General features: G+C 43.2%; 2 protein-coding genes across 4 annotated transcripts in view; both read left to right on the top strand.

The window, feature by feature from the left end:
• Positions 1-192, top strand: part of LOC308322122 (B-cell receptor CD22-like) — a gene marked incomplete at both ends in the record, with an annotated part of 11056 nt that extends 10864 nt beyond the window's left edge. Inside the window, one exon of the mRNA XM_080773317.1 lies at positions 1-192. This exon is cut by the window's left edge and continues 74 nt beyond it. Coding sequence (XP_080629443.1) covers positions 1-192 — 192 coding nt within the window.
• A 12460-nt stretch (positions 193-12652) lies between these two features.
• The window catches only part of LOC308322373 (mitogen-activated protein kinase kinase kinase kinase 4), a 123581-nt gene continuing 118092 nt past the window's right edge, over positions 12653-18141 (top strand). For all 3 annotated transcript variants that reach the window (XM_080773576.1, XM_080773577.1, XM_080773575.1), the window contains exons 1-2: positions 12653-12806; positions 15958-16023. In XM_080773576.1, the coding sequence (XP_080629702.1) occupies positions 12660-12806; positions 15958-16023 (213 nt within the window). In that variant the 5' untranslated portion in view covers positions 12653-12659. The remainder of the gene's footprint in view (positions 12807-15957; positions 16024-18141) is intronic.

Genomic DNA, 18141 nt, shown 5'->3' with positions numbered 1-18141 from the left:
TGCAGCAGTGAAGCCAACCCACCAGTAGACACCTACACCTGGTACAAAGACCACAAATCCATCTCCACTGGTCCTCAGCTGGTGAAGAACAATGTGTCTCCTGGAGACTCTGGACGCTACATCTGTCTGGTGAAAAACACACATGGATCCCAGAGATCATCAGCACACTCTCTAGATGTTCAGCGTAAGTGAACTAAAGTAAAACATCTTATAGTTTTTACAGACCACAAACAACAGCTGCAATAGCCGTCATGAAAATGTGCAGCCAGATAGATACCCTGTATTTTATAAGACCACACCTAAAGAAGTGACTTTGATTGAACAGACCAGAAGTTTTATGAAAAACATAGACTTTTAGAAAAAATTTTTTTTCCTAATCATTGAACACACTATTTCAGAAACTCCATCAATACAAAAAATGCAGAGGGCACATGTGGCACAGTTGGTAGTGCTGTCGCCTCACAGCTAGAAGGTCCTGGGTTCGATTCTGTGTGGAGTTTGCATGTTCTCCTCGTGTCCCCGGGCCTAGGGTAGGTACCCTCACAAAAAACATGCAGTAATCCTGGTCACTAAACTGCCTCCCCCTGGCCAGCCAGGGCGCCTGATGGAGGGGAAAGGAACTGGTTGGAATAACGTGTTCCTTCCACGTGCTACATCCAACCAGGGGAACTCCCCCCTGTCAGGTGTAAAGGAGCAACTTGGACACTCAGGCATGAAGGAAGCATGAGTTCAAGTCCGTTGCTCTCCCCTTGTCCCCCATATATGGGGGCTAGGTTGGTGGAGGGTGTGTAGAGCCCAGGATCACATTAGATAATTGACACAGGGGAAAAATGGGTTACAAAATCGTGGGATAAAAATTATTACAAAAAAAACAGGCCTGAAAATCCACCTTTCAGCAGGCCCAAGGGAGAGGAAAGAATCACTTCTCCCTTAAATAGGCGATTTAAGGGAGTAGGTGATTTCCCCACTATGTACGTACTAGGGATGTTAATAGTTAATTGTTAATCAATTAATCGATAATTCTGCGGTTCCAGTATGAATGTAAAGCCCAAACCACACCAATAGGTCTCCATGCAACCAATTGAATCACTCGGGTCGACTTGGGTCAACGTGCAACAACGGGACATATCACACCGCGTTGTGTTGCGTCTCAAAACCCATTGGTGTGGTTTGGACTTTACATTTAGGTTTTAGGTTTTAGGTTTATTTATTTAGCATGTAGTACAAAAAATAGACAATAACATATCAGAGAACAAAGATGCAATGCAAGGAAGGGAAGAAGCCAGCTGGCTTATTTGGAAGAGGTCATTGATTTAAAAGATTTAAAAGTTCATAAAGAACAGTACATAAGTCTACAAGTTGGCAACGGGGGGCAGCTGTGCAGTAAAGAAATAAAAACACAGACTGCACAAAAAACAGAAATATACAACAACAAACACACAAAAGAAAATATAACGCATCAAGGTAAAACATGTAATCTACAGAGAGGAAGAAATAAGATATTTCTTTAGATGTTTTTTGAATATTGGCAAGGATAATGAGGATTTAAGTGAATTCATACTGGTTCTAGCTGTTCTTACATTGATAATGGTTCTGTTCTTGCATCCAGCTGTCTCTTAGGGGAATTCGGGCTGACCCCTGATGAGGCCTGGTGGTCGACCTAGTGGCTGCATCGTTCACCACGGATCACCATGCAGGACACAGAGTGTTCCTGTGGAGGATGAATATGACTATAATGATAATTCAAGATTTGCCTGATATTTCGCTAATTTTCTCTAACTAGTTGCCAAGGTCTTTCCAGCCAGATATCTCATTCCCTCTCTCTCTATCCTGACCTGATTGGCTGAAAATGTGTCACTTACCTGAAAATGTATTTTCTGTTCATTGGTCCATGCAGGACACAGAGTGTTCTTGAGGGGGTTCCTTGAAGGGGTTCCAGTTGGTAATGAAATGAACCCTTAGGCTATAGATCTTTAACTAAACCACGTGGACCTGTATGAGTTCATTTGGATACACGCTCAAGAGTTAAAATATTGTTAAACATCTGCATTACTTAATTTACAAGAGGTCTACACAATTAGAGAATGTAGAAGAAGTGTTATTTGCCTGTTATATGGTACCACATCAACACAGCATGGAATGGTGGACAAAATCTTATGATGACAAAATATTGAGGCTAAATCTCATAAATTGGTGGTTCCGTGGCTCAAATGCCAAATAAATAATGGACCTTGCTATGAAAAGGGTTGAAAACCACTGCCCTATAGCAATGATTACTGTCACAATATAATGCTTTAACCTTTTTTTTTTTGTTTTAACCAAAGAATATCACACTACCCTTTAGGACTATATACCTTGAAGTTGTCCCATAATGCATTGTGAAAAGGACAGTTTGTCCTTGGAACTGTTGGGTGAATGACGTAGGTATGGTCTTGAAGTGCCATGAGAAAACTGATTCAGCAATAATGAATAAATTGACTTGATTGACTGTTTGTTTTTTTCTTCAGTAGCCTACTTCATGGAAGCACACGTCAACCTACTTGTTCCTCACCTGTCTAACTGATTTGATTGATTGATTATTTTACCCATATAGCAAATCTAGCTAAGAAAATCCATCTGAAAAGCCGCTTCCTCTACTGACATAGATCTATAGATCATAGATCACGGTATGAGAACAGAAAGAGGGTCATTCAAGCTACACAGTGGCGTGCACAGATAGACACGGTGCTAGAGCACCCCCTGCCCTTATGGCAATGTGCTAAAAATAAAAAAATAAAAATATTTTTTTTCTTAATTTGTAGTTTGTGGACCATGCCATTGATCAAATCTTGATAAAAACGCGTCTACTATATTATTTAGGCCCCCACAATCTATAAGCTATGTTTCTATGTCAGTGGTTCTTTGATAAAAAAATAGCAGACCTACAAGCTCGTAGCGCGCTATGAGCTTGTAGATCTGCTATTTTTCAATAGCTAAAGCACCAAAATGGGTTCCCGCCCCAAAATGCGCTGCACAAGGTGCCCTTTTTTTCACTTGAGCACCTGCCCCTCTAAATGTCTGTGCACGCCACTGGTAATAGATTTAGAAATTAACGTCGGAACGAAATTAAGGATCAGCTGTTTGCGATCACTTTATAAATGCCGTGGCGACGTGGGTGTACTACGAAACCTACACTCAAATCTGTGGCAGATTTTACACTCAATTGATAAATGAGGGCCCATGTGTGTCATTTTGTTTGTCACTGATGTTAAAGGCGTATAGTGAAATGAAAAATACGTTTTTCACACTTTTCGACCATATCCGTGGTCATCATAATGGGCATACCTATAGCAATGGATGTTTTTATATCAAAAGTATTTTTTTATGACTTCCTGAAAACGAAATGTGCTGCATGATGACGTGTGGAGATACACATCGATAAAAGCCAATACAAATGAAGCTCACCCGTTTAATTCCCCATATCGGCGCATCCGTGCAGCACATGCAGCTGCTACTGATTACAGAAATCCTCCGTTTTTATTCCCATTCAAGATAACATCCAGAGAGTGTATTACTCGGTTTCAACTTAATCATCACGCTAAAATATGTATCTGAAAAAAAGGGTAGAAATAAGCCACATAACAGTAAACTCCCCCTCCACACCCCACCAACAATGCAAACTATAATAGAGATAATATATCATAAATGAATACTGAAACCAGATATAATCATTAAGCAAAGTGTATGCAATTGCATGTAGCCTACTGTTTTTCTTTTTCTTTTTGAAAATAATTTGGGGACCCCCCAAAATAATTTGGCGACGGGTTGAGAACCCTTGGACTATTGGATGAGGTGGTTAAAAAGATGCTGGTGAGATTCTGCCCACAATTCCATGCTGTATTGATGTGGTACCGTAGATAACAGGCAGCAAATGTCGATCGAAATAACAATTGTTTTACGTTCTCTAATTGTGCATAAAAAAAACAAAACAGGGACAGGTTTCAATAACCCAATGCTGCGTCCTGCATTATGTTCAATTTACAAGCCGGTGGTACGCAGGACCATTGAGTGATTTCCAACGAGCGCTTCCAAACTCCAATACTTCATGCTGCTCAATGTTTTACCACTCAGTCTAGATGAGGGGGGCGTGTCCCGGTGGAAAAGTGATGCATGTGCAAGGGGCGTAACGATTTTAACACGGAAGCCTGTCAGAAACGTATATATAGTAACCGTAGATTAACTTTAGTCTAGCAGCCCACCAGAACCATAGCCTAACATTTTCTAGGCTTTATATTCTTTAATCCATGTTTTGATCGGATCGCATCTATAGCTCTCTCTCGTTAGCATCACAGTGTAAGGGTCGATTCATACTCCTATTTTAGAGCCGAATAAAAGTCGGTTCGGCGCTGTAGAGCCTACAATTTGACGTCATTTGAGGTTCGGGGGGGGGCGGGTACCGTCCTAAAGTCGGCTCTTCGGTGCTACTGACATTTTCTGACGAGCCGAAATCATTTCGGCACTACAGCGCCGAAACAGGAGTATGAATCGGCCCTAAGTGGGGACAGTGGCCGCGGCCATTTTGAAGATGCGCGAGCATCCACTTGCACTCTATGTGCTGCTTCCAATGGCCTGTATCTCCAAGTCGGTGCAATGAATGTCGTTTCTGGTGAAAACAAGGTTTTTCAACGGCCAACAGCAGGTGCTGCGATACTCGCGGTCGGGTTTTTTTTAACTTTTTTCTGCACCGACCGAGAGAACAACAACCGGTCAAGACACCACAGTACCACACACAGCATTATGTCATCGTAACACCCGGTTACGGATATTTGGCTCTTCAAAATACAGGTTGAAAGCGGAAAAACCTTGGCAATGTGCGATAAATTAATCCTGGCGGGCAGTGGCGATATGATACATATCATGATGGTTGACAATATACATGGACGATGTTGGTTAATTCGGGGTGATATGTTACAGTTCAATGATTTAAAATCGATACAGTAACTATTTAGCTAACACATTAAATCTGTGTGAAACGTGGGGATAGTGCAGGTTTTTTTAAGGGAAACATTTATTATGGATATAAATAAGTAAACAGTGAATCTCTGGCAAATACATGGATTTGAACACATGAGGACAAACCTGTATCTTGACCTCATGAATATTACACACATTTATCGATAGACCAAGTGTAGGCTCTATATGTTATGGAAAAGTATATAATAAAACCCCTCTTTTTCTTAATTTTTTCTAAATATTGCTAAATACAACGCACACGTATAGTCTACTACTGCATCGATATTTTGATGCAGTTACTGTAGGCCTACTACACCCCTATGTACATTGTGCATACTCCCACTTCACAACTACAGTATAATACAAATGTGTGTGTGTGTGTGTGTGCGTGTGTGTGTGTGTGTGTGTGTGTGTGTGTGTGTGTGTGTGTGTGTGTGTGTGTGTGTGTGTGTGTGTGTGTGAGTGTGTGTGTGTGTGTGGGCAGCTGACCCTGGGGTGTGAACAGGACTAGTGTGTGAGACCACAGAGAGGCCATTCTTCGCCCAGTGACAGACACACACACACACACACACACACACACACACACACACACACACACACACACACACACACACACACAGTCACATCTATATCCCTCTATGCTGCCAGTGGCTGACTGCATTAGCCATATAGCTTCCCTATAATCGGGCGATGATTAAACGTATAATTATGTTTTTCGAACCGAGGTAGGTCTTTCAGTGCAAATAAAAACCATGTCTGTGGAATGCCTCCCCGACCACCTGAGAGCACCCACAGTCCCCTGATGCTTTTACAAAGTTTACTGAAAAAGAAAGCATTTTCTTAATTATTCTTCAAACCCCTAGACTCCGCAGTATAGTGGCCACCTATAGTGGCGCTTTACACTGATGTACTGTGGCGTGGGTGGCCAACAGGTGTTCTGACCGGAGATCAGGTTCTAAAAAATGTCTTCTAAATCCTGACAGCTTTTTCTATGTCAGTCGTTCTCAAACATTTTCATGTCAAGGCCCCCCAGAAATAATATGTAATTGGCCGTTGACCCCCATCTGAAAATATGTTGTTCCAGGGACCCCCCCCAGAAGCAAAGATTTTAGTTAAAAAACTTTCAATCTCAGAAAGAGTATAGATTTGCGCCACATTTTCACGAATTTTCAACTATAGCAGACCTACAAGCTCGGTCAAAGGGCCGGAGGTTATGTTTTCGGGCCTTCCGTCCGTGTGTCTGTGAGCAGCTAATCTCCGGCACAGAACGTGAATCATGATTGCAGCGTCCAATTGCCATGATACTTTGAATGCACACTCCCATTAGCCAAAGGAATAACCTCCATCCCAAATTATTCTAATAAAGTATCTAGAGAGGGTATGCACGTACATGAATGGCAAATCGAGTGGCAAAGTTTAACATGTAATCACATATAACTTTTCTGTTTGGATGTAATGGGCAGTCAAGGCCAGAAAGTAGTTTTTCTAGAGATAGTAATTGTAAATTGTATAGTAGCAGTAGTAGACTTTCGATCGATATACCCATCATCTGTGGGGACATGTGATCAAGATTTTTCATGTGATCAAGATTTTTCTGATTCCATTCCTGACTTTCTTCCACAATTTGCGAGTAGTGGGTGCCGTCACTTCTGAAAGTTCGCATTCACATTGTTTACTTTCAGGCTGAGCTGCGTATACCTTATTCATGTCAATTTAACCAATAATAGCCTAGTATTATTTCTTCCTTACTACTAGCATGTTTGCTTGGTGCGGTGGTAGTTTAGTTGGGGGGGGGGGGGTAATTGGGCTCTGACTCAACCCCATTATATAAGGGATATACGTATGAATGAAGTCATTATGCAGCTCTTTTCATTGCAGCCTCACTTAAAATCCCTCTTGCCCAGACGGCTGCCGTATAGTGCAGTGGGCGACCTATAGGCCGCCTGACAGCCTGCTGCGGGTTCGAATCCCGATCCCAACGTCCTTTTGCTGTGTGTCACTCCCCATCTCTCTCTCTCTCTCTCTCTCTCTCTCTCCCCATGTCCTGTCAATCAACTGAACCAGTGTTGTTTTCGTCGACTAAAACTGAGACGAAAAATGTTTGTCGACTACCTTTTTCCACTGATGAAAACGAAATGGAAACTACATGAAAACTAATCTATGATAACTTAAACTACGACTAAATATACTGACGATTTCGTCAAACAAATAAAAACTAGACAAAAATGTTATAGGAAGGGACTAGTGGACAGGAGATCCAGTATAAGTCATTTTACACTTGTTTGCATGCTGAAAATAGCAGATCTACAAGCTCACAACGCGTCATGCTGTGACGCGTTGTGAGCTTGTAGATCGGCTATTTTCATCAAGTGAAAAAAACAGACATTACGACGGGATCAAGGCCCGACTAAACACATTTTGTTCGACTAAATCAACTGTCATTTAGTCGACTAAAACTAGACTAACACTGAAACATTCCAGGTGACTAAAATGTGACTAAAACTAAATGAAAACTATTCAAGAGACTATGACTAAAGCTAAAGTAAAAATGTGCTGCGAAAAACAACACTACTGAACTCTATCAAATTATGGTAGAACAATGAAATGCATGAAGTTTATGCTCCTTGCCGAGAGGAACTGATCTACAAGCTCACAATGTAGTTGTTTAGGCTTTCGCTTATAGTGTCTCAGTATAGACCAAAGTAACTACTGTATTTACGTTTTTCAAATACTTGGTATGGTATAAATGGTAACTAAGGAAAGTAACTATTTACATGTTTCAAATACTTGGTATAAATGGTATAAATACCATTGGTTCTCAGACCTTTTCAACGGAGAACCAAAAGGTACATTTGATGTCTCCTATGTGGCACCATAACAAGAGCATACGTTTCTTTTGAAAAATATTATCAATGTTACATAGGATATATATATAGGCCTATATATGGGCTATATATATATATACACACACACACACACACTTCAGGAAATGATAAAAAGGAATGTTTACTCAGTCAACAGTGTATACATGCGACCCCAAAATGGGTCCCGACTCATAGTTTGCTTAGTTTATACATGTACTTCTACTCCACTATACATCTCAGAGGTAAAAAATATTGTAGCCTACTTTTTACTATTTATTTAAAACACTCACAAAGTTTTCTTTTTAGATATAGTCCATCAATTAGCCCATACAGTTCAATTATAGCCTTATTATATAGCTGTCATAGATAGTAATGTTTCGTCCCCTTACAACAGAGGGCGCCATTCAGCCACCTCAGCCTTGGGGCTCTATAATGCATCGTCTGGCTGATAAATGGATCAACCGTTAATCAAACTTAACCCATTTAACAGATTATTTTAAATGTATAATCTATCATTTCATAAAATAATTAATAATTAACTAAAATAGTTGAGCATAATAGTTATAGGAGAAAGAAAAATGCATTGCATTGTCACAGAAAGTTTGGCAGTTTGGCACAATTTGTGTCAAAAGGTGGTGTCTCTACCTAGACACAGGATCTGCACAGCAGCCATATTGGAACAAAATTGGCCCTATCTTCCTTACTTCCTTCACAGGTCTTAACAATTATTAATGATACTATAAATGTGCTACGTCTCTGGGTGTGCGCATGTTGCACGGTTGTAATGCACATAAGTCGAGAACTGTTTGCCCCACCGACTTCAAATTCGTCACACACGTTCAGTGCAGCTGCCTGGCCTCGAGTCGGTGGCATACACCGTTGTCCAGAAACACCACAAAAAGGCTCTGGTCAGGCTCTGGCAGTGGGCCTAATGATGCCAACTCCTCTCACCTGTGCAATTTCCAGCCTCTGCCTCAGCCAATTGATTGCCATGGATTGATTGATTACTTAACCAGTCCACACAGTCACTTTGTATCTGTCTGTCTGCCTGTGTCTCACTCTGAAGAGTTGCAGAGATCTCCATGTGGGAAACAAGACAGACAGTTAAAATGGGTGCTATGACAATGGGTATTGCAGATCTCCATATACAGTATGGGCACAAAAGGGACACAGGCAGATAGTTAAAAACGGGTGCTATGACAGTGTAGCCTGGCGTTGCGATACTAATATACCACTGCGCTGGGCCACGTGGGATGTTAAATCCACCTCTGGGCATATGCATTATGCAATATAAGGGCGGCTGAAGTGTGGCTGCGCCATGCGGGCTAATGACAGTGGGTATATTATTAGGTTCCCAAGTTGCATCGTTCCCAAGTACTGTAGGCCGGTGACCGACGCGGGCACGTACAGGTCTAGTGATGTCATACTAATGAAGGCTCTGTTCCATTCTGGTCAGAGAGTTAAGTGTCAGGGACTTCGTTAGTATCATTGGTAACACCTGTGAATGGAGAAATGCCACAATATTTTAAAAATTCTACTGTTAGACGGATGTTAGGTTCTTAGCTTACTTGTGATATATCCTTGATGACTATTTCAGTGCATTTGATGTATTACCTTTTGTTGTGCGGTCTTTGCTTACTGTAAAGTTGCTCTGGATTAAGAGCTATTTTCAGTCTGGCTGCTGTGCATATAGAGACTAACTAGCTAGAAGGTCCTGGGTTTGATTCCTGCTGGGGGCGTGTTCTCTCCTCCTCCGCGTCATCAGTGCCCATACCCAAGGTGGGGTTGGCGAAAGGGCCTTTCTGTGTGGAGTAGGCGTACCATCACAAACATGCAGTAATCCTGGTCTCTAAACTGCCTCCCCCTGGCCAGCCGGTGCACCTGATGGAGGGGAAAGGAACTGGTCGGAATAACGTGTTCCTTCCACGCGCTACGTCCGGCTCGGGAAACTCCCCTCTGTCAGGTGAAAAGAAGCAGCTTGGACTCCTCATGCATAGATGGAAGGTTAGTCATGCTCTTATCCGCCACGCGTAACGGTTTGGCCATTTTTTGACGATAATATCCTCTACTATTAGAGCAGAGCGGTCGCCGGTCATTGTCAAGAAATAACACGCCGCTGAATGGCGATTGACCAATCAGAATCAAGCATTCAACCAAGCCGTGCAATAAGTCTAAACTGTCTAATAAGTACTAGCCTAACTCGAGCACACTGTATTTGAGGTAGGCCTACACTTTTTCTCGAGCAGGTTATTTTGTATATTAGTTTGTACTTCTACTCCACTACATCTTAAGAGTCAACAACAGTGTTGTTCAAGTCACTTTTAAAAAGTAATTAGTTATAATTATAGTTACTAGTCTGAAAAAGTAACTAATTACTCTACTAGTTACTTTACTTATAACGACGTTATGCCCTGTGGAAGCCACTTTCTCTTTCTCACTCTGGAAGCGCACTCAGCGCACCGTGTCAGTTTACATGACAGACTCCGCGCTGGCAGGAGGAGGAGACGGTTCTTTTGGATTACATTACGTAACGTGGGTATAACTACTACCTCACCCATTGAAATCACAGTAACTATAATGGCGTTACTGAATGGGAAAATGTAAACAGTTACGTTACAAGTTTTCTTTATGTAGAGTGCCAGATAGGCCCTATCAATCTAGATGTTTTTAATAATGGGATGAATCGAGATCGAGTTGCAATACCCTCCAATGACAGCCCATTGATCCAAATAGTCTGATCTGCTTGTAGGATAATACAACGTTAAACTCACCAACATTGCAGCTGTTAAGGGCAAGCTTGAATTATTTATCTCTCAATCTGCAAAGCGTTGTGTTTCATAAAAACCCACCGTGGACATGCTTTACTAGCTCCTTTATGTCAAGAACTTCTCTGCGGGTGATTATTTTTGGAGTGTTGTTGGAGTTTGGAAGTGTCGGAATTGACTGCAATGTCCCTGCGTAGCGTACCACCTGTTTCGAATTTGCACATAATGCAGGAGGCTGCAGCACGATGCATTGAAGATAAACAAGTGCTTCCAAACTCCAACACTGCACGTAACCACCTGCACGGAATTTATTGACTGAAAGTAGCTCAAAACATATGTGACCAGATTTGACTGAGAGCCTGTCATCGCGCAACAGGAGGAGAAAAACATTTTTTTTTTAAATCCAAAATTAGTTAATAGCACATGCAGGCAGACTCTTCACATGCTAGAGCAATTGTCTGAAATAAGTGTCAGAGCTGAAATTTACAGAAATGTAAATATTAATATATAAATGCTAGGTGTCGCTAGGTGTAATGTTAGAGACCACAGAAGTGAACCTTTCAAGCCTGTTTTCTCAACTCTCAACTCTGCAAGACGTTACTCTAAAAGCAATGTCTCCAAAACCGGTGGGTCAAATTGAACAACCAATACAGTAGCCTATGTCAATTCACCCGTGAAGTCCCGCCCATGGTTGTACCCCTCTTCGCACCCATTGGTTGCCGTTTCATGGTTGGACAAAAATCCTTTCTCTCCATCCACTACCGTTGAAATAACGTGTTTTTTAATTGCTTCGTATTGATATTCTGTGTGTTCAATTCTTATCTTAAACTTGGTGTCGGTAAAAAGGAACATCACAGGCGCAGCATGGTGACTGGGCTTATCATGTTTGTTTTTAGTTTTTACCAAAAATGTGGGTGGAACAAGTCAGAAAGAGCCTGCTGGTTAGTCAGTCAGGGACCAATCAGAAATGATTCCCTGCTGCCATGATTCCAATGGCAGCCTCAGTCAAATTTGGACACATAAAATTATGGTGGGTTTTTATGAAACAAATTAACGCTTTGCAGATTGAAAGAGGATATTTCAAGCTTGCTCCACAGTTGCATGTTGGTGAGTTTAATTTTGTTTTGCAAGCAGATCATTTGGATCAATGGCACCACTCAATAATAGTGTTGCAAATTGTGGCTATACCCGGGCCCTTACGCGTCTTCGTTTTGTTCTCGTTTTGCAAAATAACCCTAATATACAATAACACAAATCTCACTTGAATTGGATTCCAATACTCTAATACAATTTCATAATTAACTAAAAGGAAAAAAAACACACTTGTGTGACGTGATGGGCTGTGGGCACTCTTAATATCATCATACATCATCACTTCCGGCCAATCACTTTTCTGTCCACTTTAATTTTTATCCTCACATTCCGTGCTCAGCCAATCAAATCATCGCTAGTACACACACAAAACACACAAAGGGTGCGGGGTACACACAAACACACAAAGCTCGTCATAAGTAGCCTGTCTAATAAGCCAATTTTATTTTTGCCAACGGCTGATTCGGTCTGGCTTATTAGCCAGGCAAGGTCATAACTCATAAGGGCTAGCCCCCCTCAAAAAATGGGCCCCCCTCCTTCTGTATCTCTCGAGACCGAGAGAGAGAGAGAGAGAGAGAGATTGAGAGAGGGGGAGAGAGAGAGAGAGAGAGAGAGAGAGAGATTGAGAGAGAGGGGGAGAGGGAGAGAGGGGAGGGGGAGAGAGATAGAGAGAGAGCTGAGGAGGGAGGGAGGCGGCAGGGTAGAGCCTTAGGGTAGAGCAAGCAAAGTTTCCTCCTTGGTTTTTCCGGGTTAGTTTCCTGAGTGACTGTCGCTCTGCTTCTTCTGCCAGAAAGACAGACAGACAGCAGTTAGACACTCGGTATGGACGCTACGCCGTGGCAAAGAAGAAGAAAACCGTTAGTTTAGTTTAGCTGCTAAGGAGGAGGAGGAGGAGGAGGGGGAGGAGGGATAAGGAGAGTTTGCCTGCTGTGCGTCCGTCCGTCACATGCAACACAAACAAGCTACAATTAAGGAGAATAAAGCAACTATATTAAACTGCACTGTTTACTACGGAGGAAAAGTGAAGTCCAGCGACATGTCGAGGGAAAACACGACCCGAAGTCTGGACAGCATAGACCTCACTGCTCTGAGAGTGAGTATATTAGCTGTTTGTCCTAAAAAAAACTTATAAAGACTGTTTGTTTATGCACCGGGGGAGAGGAGGGAGAGAGAGAGAGAGAGAGAGAGAGAGAGAGAGAGAGAGAGAGAGAGAGAGAGAGAGAGAGAGAGAGAGAGTTATACAATGATATCTAAAGCGTCAGTTTGTTCCTTTTGTAACTTTGAGAATGTGCAAAATGTAGCATATTTGGCTAGAATTTCTCTCTCTCTCTCTCTCTCTCTCTCTCTCTCTCGACACAGAGCGAGACAGTGAGAGAGAGAGACACAGAGCGAGACAGTGAGAGAGAGAGAGAGAGAGAGAGAGAGAGAGAGAGAGAGAGAGGTTATAGTTATAGGCTACAGTGAAATTATTAGTGTCAAGCTATCCATTTGTAGGCTATGTGACTCTGAGAGTGTAGTGACTGTACACATGTCACAACCATGCAATCCTAGCCAATCCTAACCAAATGAACCCTAAAGTAACGGTCCATTCGGTTGCTGCTCTCTCTCTCTCTCTCTCTCTCTCTCTCTCTCTCTCTCTCTCTCTCTCTCTCTCTCTCTCTCTCTCTTTCTCTCTCTCTCTCTCTGTCTAGAGAGAGTTGAGTAAACATGCAGTGCAGACAGTGAAAAAAGTCTTAAATTCAAGTTCAACAGATTGTTGATCATCCGATTCTCTCTCTCTCTCTCTCTCTCTCTCTGTGTGTGTGTTGTGTTACTTGTGATGCAAGTTGCGACAGTGTTGTATAGTCTAGACCACTGCTTCTCAAAGTAAGGGTCCTCCGCGGACCCCCAGGGGTCCTTGGGCGTCTTCCCCAGCAAAATGAGAACTATACTATCGGTGTCAAAATCAGTTCAACCCTGCTCTATTTGCAAAATGGAACATCTACAAGCTCACGAGCTGCATCGGTGTGACACCCTGTGAGCTTGTAGAGCTGCTATTTTCAAAACTACAGTGGGGCCGGGAAAAAATGGGATTATAATTTTTTTTTATTAACCACTTAAACCCATAGCGTCCATCCACATTCTGGGGGGAAGATTAGCAGAAAATAGCAGATCTACAAGCTTGTGGGGCTAGTTTGGGTAAAGAGTATAGCCATTGTGGCGCTTCCCCCCCCCCCTAGTCTAGAGAGGGTTTACGTGGGTATAACAACCCGTATTATATATATGGTGTCTGCCAGGTGGAAACGTCACATCCAAAATGGTTACTTTTCAGGATTACAATTCTAAACCAGCACACATGGCAGATCTACAAGCTCTTCTTGTGGATCTGCTACTTTTGATACTTTTGTGTGACGCTGTGTATTAGTGTGATCAAGTTCATTTAATTTACAAAACAGACAGACACTGTCTTCCCATCATGCACCTGTGCACAGTGTGAAGATCAACATAGCGCCACTGTCTCACCTGTTGGTACCAAGCCCCCAGTGCAAGGGGCCAGCTAGGCACTCCAATGTTGAAGCGCTGGGCCCTAGTGGTAAGAGGAAGGACTGCAGGATTCATGACGAGGAAACCCCGTGCAGCTGGGCTTTACCATTGAGCGCTCGGTTGCACTTCCGCATCCGGAAATGCGCCCCAAAAGGCAGGTGCTTCAAAACGCCACTGAGCAACTTCCACTGACATGAATAGCGGAGGGGGCGGAGTCGCTATCCTTTTAATACTCTATGCTCCAGTGAGGCTCTCCAACGTTGAAGCACTCGGCCCTAATGGTCAGAGGTGGGACTGCAGGCGGTACCCGTGGAGTTATGACTATAGGAAACCCCGTACGGCTGGGCTTTATAACATTGAGCGCTCGTTTGCACTTCCGCATTTTGGACACCAAATTTTTGTGCGCAAATCGAAAATAAATGTGGAAGTTAGAGGGTTCTTTCCCGGGTGCTTCAAAACGCCATTGAGCAACTCCCACTGAAATGAATAGGAGGGCGGCGGGGCCTGTCGCTCCAGTTCGGTCTCTAATCTATTATTTTATTACTCTATGGTTAGACAGACAGACAGACAGACAGACAGACAGACAGACAAGAGGGACACACAAAGCTACATGATGGATATGATGGAGACGGTGTGCCCACAAAAATGTGTGTCATTGATGATTGATTCCCAAAACATAAGGGACAAAGTGTGTCCCTTATCAGTTCAATAAGGAACGCGTCTTTATAGTTCCCAAATAAGGCTCAATTCCTTATTTCAAGGGACGGTTTGTGGTTGGTATATTTACATGTAGGCCTGACGTCGAAAGAATATATATTCAAAGATGTGTGCCGCATTTTCATGATTTTTCAAAAATAGCAGACCTACAAGCTCGTAGCGCGCCACTCGGTGGCGCACTATGTGAGCTTGTAGATCTGCTATTTTTCAATAGCTAAATTATAACATAATGCTTAGTTAAAACACCAAAATGCGTACCGAGTGACCTCATGCTTCCTTCTATGCATGAGGAGTCCAAGCTGCTTCTTTTCACCTGACGGAGGAATTTCCCCGGCCGGACGTAGCGCGTGGAAGGAACACGTTATTCCGACCAGTTCCTTTCCCCTCCATCAGGCGCCCCAGCTGGCCAGGGGGAGGCAGTTTCCAAAAATAATTATTAAAAATAAATGAAAACGGTAAATGAAAAACCACGGCCCGTTCGCGAATTAGAAGGACCGTATCAGTCATCATAAAAAAAGGTCGGGTGTCTTCGATTAATCTATCATGTGACGTTTGAAGTTATAATGGGTGAAGGGGGCGGGGCAGCTAAAATGTATATAAAATATCTAAATACAGCGACATAAAAACTGTCTGGGGTGTTCACGAAAGCCAGAATAGATCTAGGCAATTGTATCGTGTCGTGTCGTATTGTATTGGGCGGCTGTGGCTCAGGAGGTAGAGGAGTTCGTCCAATGATCCCTGAGTCGGCGGTTCGAATCCCTTGGGCAAGACACTGACTGAACCCCACATTGCCTCCAATGAGTCGGTCGGTGTGGGCATTAACTACCGTTGGTGTGTGAATGTGCGAAGTGAGGACCCCAGTCGTCCACTGTTTGCCGCTTCATGAATGAATGAATGAATGAACCATTGTAAAGCGCTTTGAGCACTTGTAAAAGTGCCGTAAAACTGCAATCCATTATTGTTTTTGTTTTTGACCGAGGAAGCTTGTCTCCTTTTGTTTTTAGGACCCAGCAGGCATCTTTGAGCTGGTGGAGGTGGTGGGCAACGGCACCTATGGGCAAGTCTACAAGGTTGGTAGTTAAACTCCCACAAAACAAAGCACTCTTTTCATTTTTCATTTTTATTCTCTCTGATCTTTGTCACTGACTTCTGCCCCACCCCTTCTCTCTCTCTCGCACGCACGCACGCACGCACACACACACACACACACACACACACACACACACACACACACACACACACACACACACACACACACACACACACACACACACACACACACACACACACACACACACACACACACACACACACAGCGCGGCAGCATCTTTTAGGCCTCCCTGGGTGGAGCACACTTCCCTATCACAGTTTTCTTGTGTGTGTATGTGGTTTGCGGTTTGTAAGGGGTGTGTGTGTGTGTGTGTGCGTGCACGCGCACACGTGTGCGTGCACACACATCCTGGTCACACTCTGCAGTGCACTGTGCCCCGGGCGCAAACCGCTTTCACACACTCCTGCTTGTGAGTGTTTGACTGCACTTGTGAGGACCATCTGCTTGTGAGTGTTTGACTGCACTTGTGAGGACCATGACAGTACTATACAGTGAGTAGGGGGGGGCGGCATGGCATGCGTGGACGAAGAGACCAACCACATCTGCTGTGGTTCTCACCTTGAAATGGGGCCTATTTTAAGAGTAGTGCGTTCAGAGTGAGGGCCAGGGAGGGATTTGCGCATGCGTGTGTGTGTGTGTGTGTATACTGTACTTGCATTACTCACAATGTGTCGCGAACTTGTAGATCCGCAAGTGAAATATGGCATTCGTTAAATTTTACTCCTAAAACGCCTCACACAAGTACAGTGTGTGCGCGGCGTGCGTGTGCGTGCGTGCGTGCACGCGCTTGTGTGTATTTTCATGCACACATGTGTGTGTGTGATTCGCCGAAGATGGGTGTGTTCCCTCTAGCGATGTTTGATTTACTGGAAAGAGGAAATGTTGCAAAACTCAAGGGACAGTAGAGGCAGTGTAGTGTGTAGGTCTGCAGAGTCAGACTGCTGCTATACTGACACACACACACACACACACACACACACACACACACACACACACACACACACATGCATGCAGCAAGGCTGGGCAATGAGCCCTTTATATATCAACATGTTATCAAAACCCACATTTACAACCAATGACTTACTTGACTTATGTGTCCCTTTGCTCCATAGATAGGGCCTTACTAGTCCTTAGGGAAGGGGGGGGTCCCGAATTGTCTGTTATCTCTCCTATGGTACCAACATCAATACAACATGGAATTGTGGACCAAACTCTTTCTTATCCAACAACGACAACAAAAAAAGAAAAGAAAAGTCGTATGGTCTGAGAGGCAAAATCCCATCAAATGGTGGTCCATATTTGGCTCAAATGCCAAATAAATAATTGTCCTTCATAATTATGAAAAAGGTTTGAAAACCACAGGCACTGTTTTTTTTTTTAAAGGTCCCAGAGATTACACGCTCATTGTACTATTATGAGATGAATTGCATACAGAGAGCGTCAACATGTTTCCCAGGTTCAACCACACATAGCCTATAATATACTCCACACAGGCTTAATGTTGAGTCCACTCTGTGACATTTATGACACCTCTTCTCCAGCTGTTGGGGTGACCTCGTTTTCCTTGTTCGGGTGTGTGTGTGTGTGTGTGTGTGCGTCCGCACGTGCACGTGTGTGCGTGGGTGTGCGTGGCCGCTCAACTCCACTTTCTCTCTCCAGTGGGTACGTCGAATAGGATCTCGGCTTGTTGTTTTGTTTTTTGCACAGTGTCCACATTGCTTATTTTTGTCTCTCCACACCAGATGTGTAACGTCGTCTCTGTGGTTATGTCCAAAACTGTTACTTTTCAGGATTTACAAACTTTTTAAAAAAGCATCGAAAGTGGCAGATCGACGAGCTCAAAATGAGCTTTTGGATGTTTTAAACATTATGTTATAATTTAGCTATTGAAAAAAATAGCAGATCTACAAGCTCATAGCACGCCACCGAGTGGCGCATATGTACCTACATGTATGTGGCCATGAGCACCAGTATATGACTATCAGTACCAGTAAGGGCGCTGTTGTTGCCAGAAACCGAGAGAGAGAGAGATTTATTAGGCTAATATGGTTTCCTCTCCGGGTTTGAGTAAATGGTG

The sequence above is a fragment of the Protomyctophum bolini genome, assembly GCF_963924005.1.
Source record: "Protomyctophum bolini genome assembly, chromosome: 10".
In the NCBI taxonomy this organism is placed as follows: domain Eukaryota; kingdom Metazoa; phylum Chordata; class Actinopteri; order Myctophiformes; family Myctophidae; genus Protomyctophum; species Protomyctophum bolini.
This window is presented reverse-complemented; position numbering and strand designations above follow the sequence as displayed.